Here is a 22,631-nt window from a genome sequence, read left to right as displayed (position 1 = left end):
GAACTCAGATCTGCTCGCTTCTGTCCCCTGGGATTAAAGACGTGTATTGCCTTGCCTAGGCCTAAGCTTTTCATGGCTACTATGCCTCAAGATCTGGATTAAAAGCGAATGTTATCCCATATCAAGATCTGGGTCAAAAGCCTATGTCTTCCAGCCTCATAATCTGGGTCACAGGTGTGCCTCCATTTCTGGGTTGTAGTTCATTCCAGGTGTAGCCAAGCTGACAACCAGGAAGAGCCACCACGGGGTATACTAGGTGGATGACAGTACTTCACGGGGTATACTAGGTGGTTGACAGTACTTCACGGGGTATACTAGGTGGTTGACAGTACTTCACGGGGTATACTAGGTGGATGACAGTACTTCACGGGGTATACTAGGTGGTTGACAGTACTTCACGGGGTATACTAGGTGGATGACAGTACTTCACGGGGTATACTAGGTGGATGACAGTACTTCACGGGGTATACTAGGTGGTTGACAGTACTTCACGGGGTATACTAGGTGGTTGACAGTACTTCACGGGGTATACTAGGTGGATGACAGCACTAACTTTGTGGTTAGGAAGACCAGTTCATGTGAGGGATGGAATGCAGGACGTGATGAGAGAGACTTAGGAGGCTGAGTAGGTTTCGGCCAACTGACAGCAGTTCACTCAAGGATGCGTTAGGAAGAACAAGCAGAGTGGCCCAGTTAAGGGGGTTTGGTGGCTTCCAAGCATTGTTGGTGTGGTTCTTCCTGGCACCACTGTAAGAGCCTCCGAGGTTCCGAAGCTTACAGTCTCCTAGGCTGAAGGCTGGCTGTCACAGGTTGTATGGGCTTTGCTGGTGCATTAGTTCTAGCAGTGTGACAGCACAGCTAAGGGAAACGACTAATGAGAGATTCATTGTAACTCACGGTTTCAGAGCTCTCAGTATGCAGTAGTCCGTCCTTGGCTCCATGATTGTGGGCCTGCGATGGAAGCATATGGAAGCATATGGAAGAGGAACACTGACTTTATGGCAAACAGGAAGCAGAGAATGTACGATAGATCAGGATAAGATATGGCTCCCAAGGATAACCAACCCTCTGTGCCCTGCTTTCTTTAACCAGGCCCTGGCTGCATAGTTTTCTCCATTCCCAAAATGGCAGCACCAACTGCGGATCACATACCAACACATGACCCTCATCAGGCCAGTCAAAGTGGCCTCAGAATTACCTTTGTAACTGTCATTTGTAGTTTTCCCTGTGTCTAAAAGGATCCGAGCGAACTAACAGCCACGTGATGCATATTTGATTTGAAATACGGTTGCAATATTATTTTAAAGTAGGGTTCCCAATTGCAATATTTTTGCTGACTTTATTACTTGAGACAGCTGAGTATAACCTTTTACAAAGGTTAAGTAACCCATTTTCTTAGCATTATGATTCGTCATTAGCTAGCTGAAATGGCCTTAATGGTTGTTTTTATATGTGTTGATGTATTTGATAGAGAATTACGGGAATTTTATGTTCTGTAAAAGTAATACATAAACCTAAGTGGCGACCTGTAGTTTCTGATTTGTTGTTGTTGTTTTGTTGTTTTTTAGAAGGAATTAGTCTTTTAATTTCTAGTCAGAGAGTAGATATATGTTGAAGGTTATGTGTATTAGAAGAGGAATATCAGAAATGAAGGGGGAAGAGACACCCTCATTTTGGCTATAACAAATATTTACATTGAAGATTGAAGGCTTAGTGAACAGCAAACCTATTTCTGGAGATAGTCTCTCTGCAATTCTCCATGGAAAAGATTTAGTATGATGTCAAAAAGTATCTTTTAAAATTAAACAGAGCTGGAATGTATCTTGAAGGTAGAACCCTTGTATCTTCTTTATGAGTCCTTGTGTTTGATACCCAGCTTAATTTAAAAAAAAAAATGTATACAATGCATGTCCTGTTCAGTTCACATTGTGGAGGATCAGTGGCTCTTAGTGTATTTTTAGGTTGTTCAGTTCCAGGGCATTCTTAGCACCTTGAAAATCTTATATCTTAAACAAAGAAAGAACTCCCAAAACAGAACCCTGCTTATGATTTTTTTGTGTTGAACAAAACATTTTTAAAGGAAACGTACTTCATTAAAAATAAGCTTCTACATTCTATAGCTATAGGAATTTGTCTTAGTAATAAGGCAAACAGACATTGGGAAAGGAGTACCAGTAACTTGATTACATTATTTATTCTTTATTTTAAAGAAAAGTTAGAAATGCACAGTACTCAAGACGACCCCTCTTTTTCCTCCTAGGCAAGATTACAGAGAGGTCACTTACTACTCAAACAAGGCAGGCTCGCCGAAGCAGAGGATGACTTTAAGAAAGTGGTAAGTGCCTGGCTCTAAAAAGGTATTATTGAGGACACACTGTATTGCTGGGAGCCAGCCCTAACAGTCAGGGACTGAAGTGGACACAGCCCTGGGTGAAGGCCGAAGGCTGGTGACCTCTGGCCTTGTAACTCCCTCCTACTGTTTGGAGGGCAATTTAACTCTCACGATTCTGGTATCAAATAGTGATGACTTTTGGCAATTTCACAGAAAAAAAGATAAAGAAAGTCGGTACACACACACACACACACACACACACACACACACACACACACACACACACACACACACATTATTCGCCAAGCCGACCACCTGCACGCATTCATGCTTATCTACTTATATATACCTATACGTGTACATATAGACAGACATATAGACATATTGTACATACATATAGACATATAGACACACATGTACACATGTATGTACGTGTGCGCGCACACACACACACACGCACACGCACACGCACACGCACGCACACACGCACACGCACACACGCACACGCACACACACGCACACACGCACACACACACACACACACACGCACACACGCACACACACGGTGGATGGGCCAGAACCCCACAGCCACAGCCTCACTTTATTTCTCCTCACTGGCCTTCTTTACTTTATTAGATAAAAGTTCTTTATAAACTTACCTTATAGATAAAATGTTATGCAAAAGGGAATTGCAGAAGGAATTTAGTCCAAAGCAGTGTTCTTTTTAATTAATTAATTTTTTTTAATTTTTAATTTTTTAATTTTAATTTAAAAATTTTTAATTTTTTATTAATTAATTAAATTTATTTATTTAATGTGAGTACACTGTTGCTCTCTTCACACACACCAGAAGAGGGCATCAGGTCTCATTACAGATGGTTCTGAGCCATCATGTAGTTGCTGGGATTTGAACTCAGGACCTCTGGAACAGCAGTTCTTAACCACTGAGCCATCTCTCCAGCCCATAGTGATTTATTCTATAAGCTCAGTATAAGTTCAAAGCAACAGTTTTCCACAGCTTTGATTTATCATAGTGCACACCTGTGGTTTCATCCTTGGACCTGAGCTAGAATGAATGTTTTTCTTTGATTAGATATTTGTGTATATGTGTGTGTGCCTAATTCTCTTCTCAGTGCAATTATGAAAGCTTATTGTATTCCTGATTATGCAGCTTTTGCTTACTGTTCTATGAGGAGGGGCCACATTTTATTCTTGATTCTAACTTTATTATGTGTCTCTGACAATAGGACTAAAAACATTTCTTTAGGGCTGGAGAGATGGCTCAGTGGCTAAGAGCAATGACTGCTCTTCGAGAGGTCCTGAGTTCAAATCCTGGCAAACACAACCATCTGTAATGAGATCTGATGCCCTCTTCTGGTGTGTGTGAAGACAGCTACAGTGTACTCATATATAATAAATAAATAAATCTTAAAAAAACCATTACTTTAACCTTTCTTCCTAAGATTATTTGAATCAAATCAGGAATTCTATAAAGTCACTAATTAATCTAAACAGTTACTAAGAAATTATTTTCTTTGAAATAGGTAATTTTGTCACTAAAAAAATTGTACAGCATTTAAATATGTTGAGAATAAACTGGCTTGGCCCAGTCTCCAGAAGTTTGACTGAGTGAGTCAGGCTGCAGTCATTTTGCTGCAGGCCATAATGCTTGAGGAATGCTCCCTCCCCCAGATCCACCTTTGGGGGAACATTCTGGGCCCCAAGCACTGCAGTGGCATTCCTAATAAGTGTAAGGTGGTAGGGGTCTCTGTGATTCCTGTTTTCCTGATGGTCAGTGATGTGGAGTGTGTCTCTGTGTGCCTGCTGGCAGTTTATTTATTTTCAAGGCCTTTGCCTGTTTTTTCCTAGCAGGTGTTGTTTTTGAATTCTATGAATTACTGATATGACCTTATATGATAATATTGTTTATAACTCCTCCCCAATATGTCATTTACCTTTTTAATTTGTGTCTGCATAACTTAACAACTCAGATTATGCAAATAAACTAGAACTCTATTAAATAATAATTTTATTTTTACCTCAAGTGGGTCAAATTTAGGTACTTTAATAGCTGTAACTAACTTTAGTAGAAAATGTCCACAGTTTAAAGTGGTCTGATATGTAATTCAAGGGGAACGAATTTCCACTTCATTGTGTTTTTAGTTGTTTACAGTGTTCTGTAAGAATTCTGTCACTGAGCTCCAACCCCCCATTGTGAAGTTACACATCATGGAACAGTCATGATCCAGTGGTAGAGGGAGTGCTTAGCCCGAGTGAGTGCCTGGGTTCAGGCCCAGGCTGGAAGGGAACTGTACTTTGGTAGTGCCTGCTGAGACTTCACTTGGGAGTGCTCGCCATGCCCAGATATGTGTCACCTTCTTTTCATTGTTAAGGACATGCTCAGTGCATATAAAAACTGATTAGCTCAGGTTTTGGATGACCAACTTGTTCATTGATTTAGACTTTATTGAAAAGTAATCAAAGGGCTGACGAGATGGCTCAGTGGGTAACGCTACATGCTGTCACGCCTAACTAATCCCTGGAACCTTATGGGTTTCTGCTGTCTGCACTTGTGCTGGGACATACAGTCCTTACCACACAGCACACATACATAAATAATGGTAAAGGTCATGAAATAGTATGAAAATATTCATGACTTTGTCACTGGGAAACGGTAAAACGTCCATCCATGTTACCCGCTGATATAGACTGAGTAGCCCAGTGTTGGCAACCCTTTGTATTGTCTTGGTTTATGGCACGGTCTGATCGGCTGGCTCTTCCGTGCAGGGTCTGTGCCGTGGTATTTGGATGGTGGCTCTTTGTGGATGGGACAGGTGCTGGATTCGTAAGATCACAACTGTTACTTTGTTGTTTGGCTGTAGCTCAAATCTAATCCAAGTGAGAATGAAGAGAAGGAAGTCCAGGCTCAGCTCGTAAAAGCCGATGAGATGCAGCGCCTGCGCGCCCGAGCACTCGGTGCCTTTGACAGCGCCGACTACACTGCGGCTATAACCTTCCTTGATGAGATTTTAGAGGTGCGTTTGTTTCTAAGATGCTGCAGCTGACGAGCCCTGTCAGACACTTTGAACATTTATGTCCCACCACAACCAAGATAGGACACATCTGACCTTGGGGTTTTTAGCTCTTAAAAATTGGTCATAGAAATTTGCAACTCAAGCTTTAAGCAAATATTGACATGCTGTAAAGTGAGAATTATATTTTTTGTTGTTGTTTTTTGAGGTAGAGTCTTTCTATTTCTATGTAGCTCTGGTTAACTCAAAACTCTCAATATAGACCAGGCTGGCCTTGAACTCACAGAGGTCTGCCTACCTTTGCCTCCCAAGTGCTGGGATTAAAGGCTTGCACGATCACACCAGGTTGGGAATTATGTGTTTTACCCACTGATTGTCTTGCCTGCCTGCCTGCCTGCCTATGTGTCTGTCTGTCTGTCTTATTTTGGAGAATGCTTTGCTAGATAACAGGTAAAGACATGTTACTTAAAGAGAAAAGAAAGATGGTGTTTGGAAACAAAGAGGAATGCTTCTACAGTGAGAACCTTCTAAGAGAGAAGGCAGAAAAAGAACGCTACACAGGGAGGGTTCTAGTAGGCAGCATTAAGTTTAGGATTTCCTTGCCTCAGAAAGATTTCAGAAGAAGCCTGAATGGAAATACTATAATTACCATTTTCACAGCTCTTTAACGTCATATTGGCAGTAAACATGTGATGTGGATTCACTTGATAATTTAAACATTACTTGTTTTGCGGTAAATATTAAAAAAAGGTACACCATCCCACGCTAGCGCCAGTACCAGTAGGCCACATAGCATCATCTCAGTCAGCAAAGCGTCTCACCCACTAAGCTCCCAATCTCCATCCCTTGCTGTCGCTGCCACAGGCTACTCTCTGAGCCCTGCAGCAGCCGCCCTCTTTTTTTTTTCTATTTTTTTTTTTTCCGGAGCTGGGGACCGAACCCAGGGCCTTGCGCTTGCTAGGCAAGCGCTCTACCACTGAGCCAAATCCCCAACCCTCAGCAGCCGCCCTCTTGTAACTCTCTTACTGCAGACTCTGCTCACATCCAAGCATCCGCCCCCTGGGGTTGTAGTCACAACTCCCAGTTACCTGGTAAAATAAAAACCCAGTAAGCTTGTAATTTAGCAATCAGATTTATATCTTAAATTCTCATTCTACAAAATGTCCACATGATAAACTCACAACCAATTGATAATGATATAAACTGCCCACCTAGATAAGACAAATTGTTCTATAAAAATCCATCCCTTATGAAATATTCATAACTGCCTGTGGCCATTTAAGGACACACATACCTGGGTTGTCCTTCTCCTCTGCCATCTTGGTTCTTCTTTCTCTTTCTCCCCTGTCCTCTTTTCAAAACTCTGTCCCCACCTAACTTTTTTACTGCCCAATCACAGGCCTTGCCTTATCGTGTGCCTGTCTTCACCTGAATACAGTCAGTCTACGTGTGTGTGTGTGTGTGTGTGTGTGTGTGTGTGTGTGTGTGTGTGTGTAGTTGTATGTACTGTGATGCACTTGAGAGGCCACAGATTAATTCTGTGCAGTCAGGTCCGTCTTCTGTCTTTATGTGGGTCCTGGGATTGTGCTCGTCCCTAGGCTTGGAGGCAAGCATCTTCACAGATTCAAACATCCTGTTGGCTCTTATTTAATAATTTTATAGAAGAAGTCATGTGATAAGACATAGAGACATTCTGTTTTGGTTTTTTTTTTTAAGATTTATTTATTTTATATATATATATATATATATGAGCACACTATAGCTGTCTTCACACACACCAGAAGAGGGCATCAGCTCCCATTACAGATGGTTGTGAGCCACCATGTGGTTGCTGGGAATTGAACTCAGGACCTCTGGAAGAGCCTATACATGGTGTCCTGTCTCAACACACAAGGCAAATCAAGAATTACAAAGCAGAACTTAGATTTCTTAATTATAGCAATCATGAGTGTTGAATATTGAATATTCCCTTCACATGTTTGAGTGGGAATCATCTAATAGTCAACACTGTAGGATTTCTTTCTGCTTTTTTGAGAAAGGCTTCATTGTGCATTAAACTTGGCTGGAACTCAATGTGCAAATGCTGTGTTTTCTTATATTCAGAGTTTTAAAACTGTAATCCGAGGAAGAGAGAAAAAACAGAAAAAGGCCCTTTTGTTGCATGTGCATCTCCTATCCCTGTTAAGAGTTTAAGACAACACTCAAGAGCTTACCACATTCTGTCACACTCAAGTGTGTCAGGGTTCTCAACACCATTTATAAAATAGTGTTCTTTTCACACTGACTGAGGGTTTTTCTGTTGATGAGTGTGTGCATGAGTGTGTAGGGTGCAAGAAGCAGTGTGCATACCTATGTGTCTTAAAGTCGAGTTCTTTTGTTTCTTAAGGTTTGTGTTTGGGATGCAGAATTGCGTGAGCTGCGAGCAGAGTGCTTCATAAAGGAAGGAGAGCCTAGGAAAGCCATCAGTGACTTAAAGGCTGCTTCAAAGCTCAAGAATGACAACACAGAGGCGTTTTACAAGATCAGCATTCTCTACTACCAGCTAGGAGACCACGAGCTGTCTCTCAGGTCAGTTCCTTCATTCGTAGCTGGTGCTTCCAGTCTTCATGTTACGTTAATAGGCATATTAAGGCTTTTAAAGATGCCTATAGCCACTCAAACAACTTAGGTTCTCCCTAAGGTATTATAATATATAATATATACATCCTATAGCTTACCTTCTTGAAGTAGTCATACTAATGTAAACGAGGATGCTGTTTTCCTTGCTGAAGTCAACGAGAATATCTGTGCCATACTGATTACTGTGTCTATGTGACAGTGTGCATGGCAAATTAGGAAGTCAGCATGTTTTCATCATTCCAAAGAAAAATACCTTACTGATGATTTCTCTACTTAATACAGAAAAGTATTCAGTGATTATCTTGACTTGGAATATTTCTTTTTTTAAAATTACTTGAGCAGTGAAGTTCGTGAATGTCTGAAACTTGACCAGGACCACAAGCGGTGTTTTGCACACTATAAGCAAGTGAAGAAACTTAACAAGCTGATTGGGTCAGCTGAAGAGCTGATCAGAGACGGGAGGTAAGCGCCTTTCCCTATCTGCCTGGTTAGGATGCGATGGCGGCGGGCGTAGCAGCACCACCAGGATTATGTGCACACTGTCGAAGCAGGCAAGAGCTCAGCAGTAGAACTGCATGGCGTCCGCACTACGGCTGCATGCTATCTCACGTTTCTCTTCTTGACTGTTGTCTACAGCGTTTAGTCGTAAGGCTTATGTGGGAGGCACACCAATATGAAGGGCTGGGGTATGAGCTGACCACAGAGCGCTAGCGCGGAGCTTATGGGAGGGGCGAGGAAGAGTCCTGAACCCAGGCTGTAGCAAAGGCCAGGAGTAAAGAGAAACCCTTGGAGAGGTGTAGATATTTAAATGTCGTCTTACAGTGGGAGTTGCTTGAAGCAATGGGTCGTATGTGTCTGTGCCAACATCGGGTGTGGGGTTGATGGGCTGGGCAAGGGCTGTGGTAGAGATGACTTTGCACACACCACTGCATAGTAGCAGGGAGACTGTGGCCCCTCAGAATGAGTGCCTCTGTCACTGTCAATGCCATGGTCAGGATGTTGATTAGTTCTGTCACTACTGAAGTCTCTCTTAGGTGGCCTTTTACAGCCACAGCTTCTTTCCCGTCCCTAGTTGTCCTCAGATTCTGCAGCAGTGAATTTACTCTTTGTTTCTATAGCTTTGCCATTTTAAGGCAACAATAAAAAAGTAAACTTCTGAGATGCGCCTTTATCCCCCTTAGCATAATTCTCTGGGCATTTATCCAGCTTCTGAAGTTAATTTCCCTTTCTGTTTCATGGCAGTGTTGCCATGGTATTACTGCCTACTGTAGTTTGTTTAGCGATTCCTTCACCAAAGACCGCCCATTGACTAAGTCTGCTTTCCTCTGTAAGACGTCAGTCAGAGCTACAGCTCCATGGTAGAGGAGTGCTTCTGACTTACGCAGTCCTGGGTTTGCTCTCCAGTGCTGCTTCCTGTCGCCCACTCTGTGTGTGTGTGTGTGTGTGTGTGTGTGTGTGTGGTCTGTTTTGTGAACTCTTTCTGGGGAGACATGAACAAGTGTTCTAGTGACAGGGCATTGGGTTAGTCTGGTGAATAGCTGGCTGGACTTTGAGGAGCATGGACCACCCTGAAGCAGCCCCACCTCTGGTCTCACCTCAGCATGGACAATGAGTTCCCACAGTGTCTTCATTTAACTCACACCCACCTGTGTGCCCCACCACATGCTTTTACTTGTGTGTGTAAGCAAATCCATGCCCAGGAGAATATGCATGGGGTTCTTCTACCTTGTGAGTTTTAGGGGTTAAACTCAGGTGTCCGTCGTGTTGGCAAGCATCTTTACCTGAGTCATCTGCCCCCCCACCCCATGCTTTAGAGACTCCTGTCTCTGTGTTGAGCAGGTTAGAGGAGTTGTATTGAGCAGGGCTTGTGCTCCTGCCACTGTACTTACTGAGAAGCACAGAGTGAAAGGAGGAGAGGGTGGTCTCTGCAGCTTTGAGAATATCTCCTTGTTCCTCACTGCTCACTTCATAGATACACAGATGCAACCAGCAAATACGAATCCGTCATGAAGGCAGAGCCCGGTGTTCCTGAGTACACAGTCCGCTCCAAAGAAAGGATCTGTCACTGCTTCTCCAAGGTAACAGCTCCGTGTTCCCAGACACGGGACCGCAGCCACAACGACTTAAGATTGCTTCCTTCATTTTGTGCCCTGACTACCGAGCCATCCCTCCCTCTCTGGTCCACGATGCTTGTTCTTAATTTATTTTGGCACTGAGTATTAACCTCAAGAACTCATGCATGACAGGCAAGCACTACCACCCCATCTTTTTTTACCTTTACTTTTAGGATGAGAAGCCAGTCGAAGCCATTAAAATATGCTCTGAAGTTTTACAGCTGGAGCCCGACAATGTAAATGCTCTGAAAGATCGAGCGGAGGCCTATCTAATAGAGGAAATGTATGATGAAGGTAACTTTTAAAGGAATTTGACTCGCAGTATCTAAAGGTTAAAGTGTATGAAACCAGCACATGTTCAGTTGCATTTAATTTTGAACAGATGTATCTGCACATGGCTAAGAATTTGAAAAGTTGGTAATTATTCTGTCTTAGTGGATCATAATAGGTATAGCATCTGAGGAGAGTTCTGTTGAAACCGTGTCAGTGGACCATGAGAGCACGTATAATACACACACAAAGTGTGCATATACATTATCCAACAAGATGATTCTGTGACCCCCAACTTTAGCAACATGAGGGGAAGGTAAACTAAGAGGGCTTCCTACTACACGTTATGAGGATCTCAGGAAAGGCAGTCCGGGCACATGCAGGAGTGTGATACATCAGGAAGGGCAGTCCGGGCACATGCAGGAGTGTGATAGATCAGGAAGGGCAGTCCGGGCACATGCAGGAGTGTGATAGATCAGGAAAGGCAGTCCGGGCACATGCAGGAGTGTGATACATCAGGAAGGGCAGTCCGGGCACATGCAGGAGTGTGATACATCAGGAAGGGCAGTCCGGGCACATGCAGGAGTGTGATAGATCAGGTAAGGCAGTCCGGGCACATGCAGGAGTGTGATAGATCAGGAAAGGCAGTCCGGGCACATGCAGGAGTGTGATAGATGAGGAAGGGCAGTCCGGGCACATGCAGGAGTGTGATACATCAGGAAGGGCAGTCCAGGCACATGCAGGAGTGTGATACATCAGGAAGGGCAGTCCGGGCACATGCAGGAGTATGTTAGTTGAAAGATGGAACTCACCACATGATTTGTCTTTTACCACATTTTTAATAGTACTATATGAACATTTAGGTTTTTTGCTAATTTTTAAATTTATTTGATGATTTTCCATGTGTTTTAATCAGAATTATCTCCCATTTTCTCCCACTCTGTCTAGAACCCTTCTCTCCAACACATCACTCTCCTTATATCATTTTAATTTCTTTTAATAGTACATTGACCTTAAGGTTGCTTGTATGAGCATGTGCATGTGAGGTAGACCTGAATTACGTACTGTTGGCTGTTTAAAAGATTACCCCCCGCAGTGGAATCTGAGGAAATAGAACAATTACGTAGCTGATGTATGCTTGTGAGGAGTATTTTAGGTTCTAATCAGCCCCTGCTTTTAATCATTTGAATACAGGAAACAACGAATAATTCTGCACTTTTTATAGTAAGACAAATATGCACACTGTAACTTACCAAGTATGGCTTAGAGCCTAGGCCGATGGGCATGGGGATGGGGGTGGGGGGGGGATGGGGATGGGGATGGGGGTGGGGGTGGTGATGGGGGTGGGGATGGGGATGGGGGTGGGGATGGGGATGGGTATGGGGAGCTGGCGCAGCTGGTAATGTGCCTTGAGTTCAGTTTGGCTCGGGGTGGACAGGAGAGGCCTAATGCAGGTGTTCTTTGCCCTCCCCATGGGTAGCTCTCAATTTAAAATAAAATAACACTTTTAAACTTAAGAATGAAAATGTGAGCTGGGTGTTGGTCGTGCATGCCTTTAACCCCAGTTCTCAGAGAGCAGAAGCAGGTGGATCTCTGTGAGTTCGAGGCCAGCCTGGTCCACAGAGCAAGTTCTAGGACAGCCAGGGCTGCACAGAGAAACCCTGTCTTGGGTGGTGAGGCGCAGAATGTAAATGTGTTTTAAAATAAGGGTTTGTATGACTAGCAAATCTGCGTGTCATGAAACACGTTTCTCTGCTATTCCTTCAGAGAGCGCGTCTTCCACTCTGGGCAGTGGGTGCTGTGGACATTAGTTGCAGATTTACACCTCCCTGATGTTTGTGATGTTTGCTGGAGAAGCTCCCTGTAGATGAATCACAGTAATTGTCTCATGTGATACACAGTGTGTGAATTAGCCTCTGGGTCAGCTGCTCACACTGGGCCTGTCTACTGACAGCATTGGCTCCTTATCAGTGTAGAGCAGGAAACTAAAGTTTGCTAAGCTTGTCATTTTATCACTTGTTCAAGCTCCTTCCTATACTCCATACACAACTAATTATTGCCAAGATAAAGAATGTTATCCAAAGAAATTCTTTTTCTATACAAATAATAGAATATGGTCTCAAAATGCTTTAATTTCTATTTCGAAAAATGTGTGTTGAGCTTCCCTGACTAACCCCAGACTTGGTAGATCATGTTGGACATAGCCTGTCATTGTTCTTGGGCTCAGACATGCTCCACAGAGGAAGAAAAGTGCCAAGGACCAACCAAAGTATGGAGGAGACTTTTAAGATTCTGAATATTTTTCTTCTGTTAACTGATACAAGTAAATTTAGTTCTACAACGAGGCCTCCCCAGAGACCCGCACCCAGGGCTGTCACTCAAAGTTAGTTTCTAGTCACGGTCTAGTCATAGCTAGACTTAGACTCCCAGGCATAGTGAGTCTAAGAAATATTGGAATGTTCCTGAAATTCAGCATCCTACTACCCATGAACAAATAATCTTCATTAGTTTTACTTTTAAAGGATGAATCTCAGCCCTGCCTCATTGATTCTTTTTGCTTGTTAGATACCAAATACTTTCCAACCATGCACTGCAAATTCCCTCCAGACCTGTCATGCTAGGTCTTTGTGGACGTTGGTTTTTATTGACATGGCTATCATGTTGGCAGTACTGAGCTGGTGGTCCCTCCAGCTCCCTTTGTACCTTTTGCTTTCCCAAACATCAACCACGGATCTTAATGCTGATTTCCTTTCCCATGTCTTACTGTCTTTGCTATGCAGTGGTCAGTTAAGTCTTAGTGGTGGTAAGATTGCTCTGTATAATGTCACACTACTTGAAGCAAGTGTGGGGAGACGATGTGGGGTGTAGACAAGTAAACCAACTGCAGTGAGTTCTGTCAAACAGGAGTGAGAACTTCAGCCCCTATTATGAATGGAGTTTAAACAGTTATGAGGCTGGTACAAGTTAGGCTCTAGGGAGCAACAGTGAGCCAAGGGCCAGTGGCAAGGACTTGGGACTGAGTTGGCCGAGAATGTAAGGCACTGACGCGTCGTCTTAAGGCATTTTCCTAACCGTGTCTTGACAGCCATCCAGGACTATGAAGCTGCCCAGGAACAGAACGAAAACGATCAGCAGATTCGGGAAGGCTTAGAGAAAGCACAGCGGTTACTGAAACAGTCACAGAAGCGGGATTATTATAAAATCCTGGGAGTAAAAAGGTGAATTACTCCTTGCATGCTGTACTTAATTAACTGCTTTAAAGCTACTCTAGCTCCTTCTGTCGTAACCTGGCTCACAGCATTCACTTAGGTTACTTCAGTCGTGTTATCTTAGCGTCTGTAACGTCGTGCACTATCTTCAGTATGTCACAGGCATTGTTTTAGACACTCTGTAGTGCACTAATGAGAGGGGTGGTGTGAACGAAGGCTGGGGCATCAGTAAGTCCCAACCCTCAACTCTTGGGAAAGTTCAGAAGTAGAGTTGCACTTTATTTTGGTTGGAGTGGGAAGGGAAAGGAAGCCGTCCCCTGGGCCTAAAGTTAAAGTTGTGCTGTTCTTCCTAAGACCCAGTGTTGCGGGTTGGAGAGAGGACTTGGGTTAATAGCACTTGGTATGGCTCACAGCCACGCCTAACTCCAGTTCTCACCTTCCCTCTGGCTCTCTGTCATCGCACACACACGTGGTCACACACGTAAGCAACAGATACAGACAATAAAAATTGTATCTAGAAGGTAAGAACCCAAGTAGCTGTCAGCTCTTACAGTATCAAGTAAACGTAACCTACAGTAAGGGGCTCAAAAGAGATTCTGTGTATGCGTGCGCTCTTTATTCTGATCAATAGATTTACAGGGTCTCACTACAACCCTGGCTGGCCTGAAGTCACTATGTAGACCTAGCTGCCCTTAACCTCAGAGAGATCCACCTGCCTCTCTTCTAGAGTGCTTCTGGGATTAAAGGCTTGCACTACCATCTCTGGTGTGAAGTCTTTTTAATGCCCAAGAAACCCAAGCTCATGCTAGTGTGGAGACTCAGAAGGTGACAGCTGTGAAGACCTGTACTGCATTCCAAGACGCTTGGTAGGAAGTGTCTCAGGAAGCCCTAGAGCTCAGCTCCGGGGTAGTGGGGTTGCCTTGCATCAATCCTCAGTATTTGCCCCCAAATATCCGTATGGCCCAAAAAGGGAGGAAAAACAAAATTGACTAGAACAGTACGCTGTCTCGGATCTTTGACTTACATCTTTGGAACTTCTAAGAAAACAGGGTTGTGTATCATCAGGTGGCCCTCCCTCCCTCCCTCCTTCCTCCCCTCCCCTTACACACACGGAGCTTACAGTATTTGTTTGCTGTGTTGTGATGAAGCTCAGGTTGCTACATATGCAAGGCAGGCCCTCTCCCACTGAGATCTGAAAGGATACCAGCACAGTGCCTGTGGATTTTTATGAAAGGAAGTTAGACCGATCTCTTCCTTGTGAGTTTGTGTGTAGTAGAAACAACATTGAATGTGAAGTACTTTTTTCCTGACAAATACTAAATAACTTCTCCCATCCTCCAGAAATGCCAAAAAACAAGAAATCATTAAAGCATACCGAAAGTTAGCACTGCAGTGGCATCCAGATAATTTCCAGAGTGAAGAGGAAAAGAAAAAAGCAGAGAAAAAGTTTATTGACATAGCAGCCGCTAAAGAAGTCCTCTCCGACCCAGGTACCTTTGTTCTTGGCGAGCTGCAGCGACTTTCTCCTGCCTTTCCCGTCCCTGTGGCCTAGGTGGTGTGGAGCACCCGGGTGGGTGAGCTGCAGGGCTGTGGGTGCTTTGAGCCCTGCGCTCTCACCAGCCTCTCCCGGCCCGAGTTTGCCCAGGCAAAGTTAGTGGAAAGAATATCGAATGTGCGATACCTTTTTCCTACTTGAACAAGCTCCTGTCACTTCTTAGGTTTTTCTTTTCTTCTCTTTCTTTTTCTTCTCATTTTGGCAACCATATGAAAGAACCACACTGATCATACATAACACAGGTATCTCTTAGACTCTGTTGGCTTCCCAGCTCAGTGATAGGTGATTCTCAGTACCAAGTTCCCTAATGACCCAGGATTCTGGTGAGGAAGCCCACATGCCAAGCTGGCCGACAAAAGAGGAGACCAGGTCACAAGCTCGGCCTATTGTACCCATGGCTGTCAGCAGCAGGCTTGCCCCAAGTCGCCTGAACAGATGGACTGGTTGATCTGCATGTGAAGGAGACAGGCTAAGACTTCATACATGTGCCTTGTCATATGGGTGGGGATGGGCATTTGTATTGGAGCTAGGAAGGTTCAACATCGAGGAAATCAAGTTTTCCTTGAACAAATCTTTTCTGTGCGTCCATTTATACTACAGAGTTGAAATGCCTTTTGTCTCAAGTAAAGTCATAAACCAGTAAGCACTTTGTTATTGAATTCTGTTTCTTGAATGCAAAATGCATTGCAAGTTGTAACGTAGTGTAGTGTACTGTTTGGAGCAGAGTTAGGCTCTTTAGGGATTTGGAGGTGTTAAGGGAGTCCTGTCCCCTCCCACCAACCCTGAGAGTGCCTCATTGTGTCCTTTGTGTGTTGTCACCTGTTGGGCCAAAGAGCCCCAGGAAGCTCCTTAGATACTTTGGAATACAGAAGACCCACCTAAAATTCCTTCCATTCTTACATGGGTCCTCACTTGCTTTTTCTTTTCTAGAAATGAGAAGGAAGTTTGATGACGGAGAAGACCCTCTTGATGCGGAGACTCAGCAAGGAGGTGGTAGCAATCCCTTCCACAGAAGTTGGGACTCATGGCAAGGGTTCAATCCCTTCAGCTCAGGCGGACCGTTTAGATTTAAATTCCACTTCAATTAAACCAGCTATTTTACTGCTCCTCTTCTTTATTATTATTTTTAACATTAAAAACAAATTTTGTTTGGGATTCTAATGGAAACAAAATGGAACAAATCTTTTAGTTTGTCCACGACCAAAGAGTTGTTTGAAGAAAAAAAGCTGTGCTTATTGTAGACTTAAGGTTGATGGGGCTGTCAAGGTGGGAAGCAAGGAATTGTATTTCTGACCGAGCAGGACTCTCACTTTGTGACTTCTGGGAGAAGTGGTCTGAGGTAGTTACCCTGTGCAGGGGTTAAAAGACATTAAATATGCATTTGTCACCCTGGGGCAGACAGAGTCTATTCAGGCCTCTGTACCAACCATGAGGAGGAGCTGTGACCCTTAGATGGCTTGTGTCTCAGTATTCTTAAGGGAGCCGAATAGTTGAGCTTTATTTTCTGAGGAACAGTTGTGCTTAGACTTTGGTCAGTCCATTCACTTGCAAGTATTTCTGTGCCTGTGTCAGCACAGCTCTCACTGCAGGCGGGAGGCCATCTTTTCGGAAGCTTCCCGGCAGGTGGTAGGTGATAAGGCCAGGCGTTGTTATTTTATATCTATAGGAGAATACCAATTTCACTTGAATTGTTAAACTAAACAGAGTAAGTTAAAATATATGAAAGAGGCTCTGTGTATTTTAGATAATACTTTTGAAAGTCAGTTTGACATATACTTTTTAAGAAGCGAAGTTCCAAGTTGTTTGGTAGAAATTTCCTGTCACAAAATTGGTTTAGGAATGGAAATTTGTGAACATGAGCAGAGCATATGGTTGCCTCTTAGGCAGCGTGGTGAGGCAGCGTCTCCTTCCCTACATGTTTAGTCCAGCTCTCTTGGCTGTACTGTGTGCTGGGTTTTAGACTGGATGTTCCCTGGTTTATTTTTCTGCTGAGAAGAAGAGACTTGCAAATCCATCCAGCTCTGCTGTGCACCCTCTATCACCTCACATAACAAGATGGCACTTCCTCCTGCCCGAGACATTCTTTGTCCCTCTTACTTTAAGAAATGTACGATTCAGTATCTCATACTGAAGACTTTCTGTCCTAAAAATCTGTTGCTAAATCAAGAACATTGAATATTTATGGAACTACTGATGAAATACTCTGGTAAGAATTATCACCTCTATTCTAGAAAGTTTTTTTTTTTTTTAACATTGTGAGAAAGCTTGGGCATAAAGGTCTAATACGTCGCTTTTATGAAATGAAACATTTCAGTTGATTGTGGGAGCACGAATGTAGCCAAGCCCAGGTCATTTTCTTAACCTGTAGTCATCCTAGGGAGATGTAGAAAAGGACTGTGTGAAACGCAAGAACAAGAATCGCACGGTTGAGTTGGGCAAACACGTGAGTGCTTTCGGCCTCACTCAGGAGCCTGTTCCTTACTGAACACCTAACGGTGCATTTCCAAACACCTTTCAGCCTTCATCTCACCTCAGTGTCTCAACATTCAGGGCAGGCAAGAAAACGTGCAGCTTTTATCCTAGTAGAGACGGGCAGAGGCAGATGGATTCCTGAGATTGAGGCAGCTTGGTTTACAGAGTGAGCTCCATGCCAGGTCCTCTACCAAATACTCAGTTCATCCAAGCCAGGGTGAGGCACTGCAGGGAGATAAAACACTCTTGTGTTTTCAAGTCCTAGTAATCTTACGCTAGCGACTTATGTTGCAGTTGTCTTTCAGTCTGACTCCTGTGATGATGTCACTGACGGCATCTGTGCGTGTGCTTTGCAAAGACCCGTGCTCACCAGCAGAACAAAGGAGGCATCACCGTGCTTCCCCTCCCACTTAGAGGGATGCTGACAGGGTTAAATTAAGGTGGGCTGCATGGATCCTGCATGTGTCCCACACTAGCTGCCTCCTAACTTGCTTCCCAGAGAGGTTTTTTTTTCTTTTCCCTCCTACTTGTAACTGAAGAGTAGGCTTTCTCATTGCAAACTCTGGTGCCAAAGGCAGCTGCCACGCAGATGAGGTAGTTCGTCCTCTGTGCTGAGCGGTGAGATAGGGATGCCCAGTGTGTTCCAGCCTGCGTGCTGTCCAGACGAGTCACAGTGTCAAACAGTGGCTCCTTCTACCTGCCTGACACAGGCACCATGGAGCCACACTACCAACAAAGCATTCTCTGCCCTTTTCCTTTTCTTTCTGCAGAGCTGCTTCCGCATTCCAATTTCCATTTTTAGGAAGTGCAGGTAACCTTTGTGGTAATTCTGGGGAAAGTATGATTGAAGTTCACCTCGGCTGCACTCTGTTCTGTTCATAGACTTTCCCTCCTTTGTGGTGAGCTCTCTAAGTGCATGGCCACTGGGCTGTGTTCAGTGCTCATTGCTCAGGAAGGAGGAGAAGCCTCTGCTAGAGGGGCCACTCCTCCTATTTCACTTCTCATTTCTAAAGGTTTACTCTTTCTATGAATAGAAGAAAACCTGAAAAACATCTCGGTAGTTTATTAATGTGAATTGGATGTAACATCTTAATTTAAAATTATCTGTAGTCAGTGTTAAAAGTCTGTTTTTAAATAGCAGTATGCAGATTTGTCACTGGAGTTCTGATAATGAATGCAATTTTTTTTTTTTTTAAAAACGTAAGCAGGCTCATGCCTGTAGTCCCAGAATGTGGGGCTGCAATAGGATGTCACTGGGACTTTAGACCCCACTCAAAAATACCAAATTTAAACACACATCCTCGAAATGTGAGAGAGGACTATGGATAACTAAGTAAAAAATGTCAGTAGTCACCATTATTCATTCCTGGGTATTCCTGCATAGCAAAGAAGTGGTCAGAAGCTGGTGTGTACCAGAAGGAGGTAAGGTGCACTAGTTAGACATGGCTGTGCAGGCCCTCGCGTGCCGCCCTGTCTTACAGATGCACCTGGGTAACGGGAGTGAGGACGGCTTTCGTGAATGTACTTGACCTTGCCGTAGTGATGGAGGGAGGAGAGGAAATGGTAACCTCTAATCTAATCTTCTTCCAGGTTGTATCATTCCTTTTCTAGTAGTGGCAGAATTTATTCTGTAATTTCAAATGATGTTAAAGGGGGGGAGGTATTTTTTTTTAATAGATGATCTCATTTGCTGAATGATTTAAGAGTAAAATTAGCCACTGCGTGGCTCTGTGTACAGTAACGACAGGTTTCATTGCACTGTCTGTGGTTGAGATACCTGTGCAAAGAGATGCGGGCACAGGGGAGGTAAACATTAGAGACGTTTGATAAGTTATTACTCTTACCTTTATATTTGTTTTAAATGGTACAAACCTGACTTAATCCATCTCAATTTAGTGTTTTAATACAAAAGGAACTAAAATTATTTCAACTGGGGCTTACACATGTCAATGAATATGGGCAGTATTTTTATGCCCGTGTATTTTCACATTTAATAAAAATATTTATGGTCATATCCACCACTTTCTTGCTTTGATTCATGTTTGGCCTTTGAGTTTAAATTTTAAGAAAGTCCATCTTAGTAGTCTGTTACTACCTTTATTTCACATAAAACCAGGACTGAGTCGATGACAGGGCTTTCCTTTATGTGAGTTTACAAGGAAGAGAGCAGAGCACATTAGGCAGCTGTGTTAATGAAATCTTTTAAATTACCACATTCTAGAAAGACGGGACTTAAGGTAGTGGGTTAACCCTCCATTTTAGTGTTACAGTGTAACAAGTGGCTTCATCTGAACACACGACTCCTTTGTGCCATGGCTTCTAGCAGCAACAAAGGCAGCTTTATTAATTTCAGTTACATATTTTATATTGAAGGAAAAACAAAATACTTAAATGTGTATAGAACTTTTACAGAAAGGTTAGAAACGTCCAAATCCATAGGTAATCTTGGTACCATGGCAACAGAGATGTCAACAGGTGAATTATGCCAGTGCTTGCTGACAGAGAAGCGGTCATGGTGATGTTGTTGGAATTGTGGAGGGGGTGAGCATTCTTTCTCAGAGCCTCTGGCTTGCTTTCCCTCAGCAGACACAGCCCCCGTTACTGCTCATCCTCAGTTCTGGCTTCATCGTCCTGTAACAGGCCGCCATCTTAAGGCCTGCACTTTGTACCCAGCAACTCTCCTTTTTCCTCCTTGAGCAAATCCTTGCTTGGGAGATGAGTGCATGATAAACAGAACCTTAACAACCTGCACACTGACTGCTGTTGTCCAGTTTAAAGGGGTTTGGTGACTTCCCCTTTTGGAAATCCCTCTCTCATTGGAAATTTTCTATTCTTTTACTTTGATTTCTTTTTCTTTGTCCCCCCCCTCGCCAGTAATCATTCTTTTTTAGAAAGCTAGCTTCTGCTCCCTGAGAGTCTGGGTGATCAGTCTCAGTCCACTGTGCCAGGCTGGTCTTTGATGTCTGGCATCTTTGTCATAAACAATTGAGCTGCGAAAGTCTGTTGTGTACAAACCCTTCATTTACTTTTGGGCTTCACTGTACTTAAGTCCACGAAGTAAGAGCAGTGAAGATAAAAGCTAGGGCAGCCACAGAAGAGTTCGGTTCTGAGCACTGGGTCATCAGAACCTTCTGTAAATCCCTGGCTGTTCTGGAACTTGTCCTGTAGAACAGGCTGACCTTGAGCTCCGAGGTGCGCCTGCCTGCCTCCCAGGTGCTGGGTTTAGAGGTGTGCACCCCCCCGGCTGTACGCACATTCTGACTTTCAGCCGAGGTGACTCCATCACAGTTTTCTTTAGGGCTGGAGAAGTGGAGGCTACTCAGTTACAGAATGTAAAGGTTTCCGCCTGTGAGGGAACCGTGACTAAGTAGCTTGGGGAGGAACGGATTTATTTGGCTTACACTTCCACATCACTGTTTATCATCCACGGAAGTCAGGACAGGAGCTCACACAGGGAAGGGACCTGGAGGCAGAGTGGATGCAGAGGCCATGGAGGTAGCTGCTTACTGGCTTCCCTGGCCTGCTTTCTTGTAGACCATCAGCCCAGGGATGGCACTACCCATAATGGACTGGGCCCCTTCCCCACCAATCACTAATTTTAAAAATGCCCCACAAGCCTGCCTACAGGGAAGTATTTCCTCAGCTGAAGTTCCTTCCTCTCAGATAACTTTAGCTTGTGTCTAGTTGACGTAAAAGGATCCAGTACAATTGACCGCTATCAGTTTGACACACAAACACATCACTGTAAAGCCACTATCTTTCCTTTTGTGTTCACCCCCAAGATCACGCACACACATATCACAATATAAAACATTTTACAATCTCACAAATTCAAACACTTTAAAAATCCAAGGAATTTAATGATTTAAAAAAAATCCAAAGTCTTAAAATCATACATCAATTTAGAGCCCTATAATGTAAAATAAATAAATACATAAATCTTATTTCAAGAAGGGAGAATGAGGGCACAGTCACAATCAGATAAAGTAAAAACCAACACCAACTGTATAGTAATTCAACTCCCAGGACTCACGCATGATCTTCTGGACTCCTCCTGGGGCTTGGGCCACTTCCCTGGCTCTGCTCTCTGCAGCACGCACGGCTTGTCTTCTCTGCTCAGGCTGGCTCTACTGCACAGCTGCTACTGTGGGTAGTGCTTGTTCCATGGTGTTGACGGTTCTAAAATGATGTGGACTTCTGCCACAGTTGGGCTGCACATTCACCAATAGCCTCTCCTGTGCCTCCTTCCAGGTGCCAAGCCTCAGCTGGTCTCCCTGACCACTACTGTCTTGAGAAAGAGCGACCCCTGGGAGATCGGTTATCACCAATCTAGAGCTGGGCTGCCAGCAATCTCCAGAGTCCAGCTTGTGTGCTGACACTTGGAGACTGACACTTCCTACACGACCACTTGGGTGATGTGGGTCTTGTCTTAATCAGAGCCAATTCTGTCCCCGCAGAGCAAAGGTTCTGATCTCTTGTTAACCACAGCTAGTCTTCAGCTCCGGCTGATCAGACCCACAGATTCTTCACACAGATGACCCAGTAGAGTCTGTGTCCCTCTGAAACGTCACAAGCCAGACCTCCACTGTTTCCACTGTTGTCAGCATTCTTCTGTTCCTCCACAACAGCCCACTGCTCTCTCTAGCCCAGTGTCCTAAAGTCCTCTAGCAGACAGCCAGATTGTCTTTGGGAAGACTGTCAGCAGCAGCCCACCCCTGACGCAGTTTCTGTCCTACGTGGGTATCACTGCTCTGATGGAACAATACCCATTCCAGTTGTGGAGGAGCGGGATCACTGGGGCTGTCACTGCTCTGATGTCACTGCTCTGATGTCACTGCTCTGATGGAACAATATCCATTCCAGTTGTGGAGGAGTGGGATCACCGGCTCACGCTGTCTTACTGCTCACTGAAGAACTTCAGGAAGAACTCAGACAGCAGGAGCCTGAAAGCAGGGCTGATGCAGAGGCCATGGAAGGGTGCTGCTGACTTGTTCCTCATGGCTTACTGAGTCTGCTTTCTTAACAGAA

At 44.0% G+C, this 22,631-nt stretch overlaps 1 protein-coding gene across 1 annotated transcript in view; it reads left to right on the top strand.

Annotated features, from left to right (window-relative positions):
* The window catches only part of Dnajc3 (DnaJ heat shock protein family (Hsp40) member C3), a 38,127-nt gene extending 18,503 nt beyond the window's left edge, over positions 1-19,624 (top strand). The window contains exons 4-12 of the mRNA XM_032917464.1: positions 2,261-2,335; positions 5,215-5,367; positions 7,751-7,932; positions 8,326-8,445; positions 9,956-10,061; positions 10,271-10,391; positions 13,453-13,585; positions 14,918-15,066; positions 16,062-19,624. Of these exons, the coding sequence (XP_032773355.1) occupies positions 2,261-2,335; positions 5,215-5,367; positions 7,751-7,932; positions 8,326-8,445; positions 9,956-10,061; positions 10,271-10,391; positions 13,453-13,585; positions 14,918-15,066; positions 16,062-16,219 (1,197 nt within the window). The 3' untranslated portion in view covers positions 16,220-19,624. The remainder of the gene's footprint in view (positions 1-2,260; positions 2,336-5,214; positions 5,368-7,750; positions 7,933-8,325; positions 8,446-9,955; positions 10,062-10,270; positions 10,392-13,452; positions 13,586-14,917; positions 15,067-16,061) is intronic.
* Positions 19,625-22,631: the final 3,007 nt, after the last annotated feature.

This window comes from Rattus rattus, chromosome 12, assembly GCF_011064425.1.
Source record: "Rattus rattus isolate New Zealand chromosome 12, Rrattus_CSIRO_v1, whole genome shotgun sequence".
Lineage (NCBI taxonomy): Eukaryota > Metazoa > Chordata > Mammalia > Rodentia > Muridae > Rattus > Rattus rattus.
The sequence above is the reverse complement of the archived record's forward strand: the minus strand, read 5'-3'. Positions and strand labels throughout refer to the sequence as shown.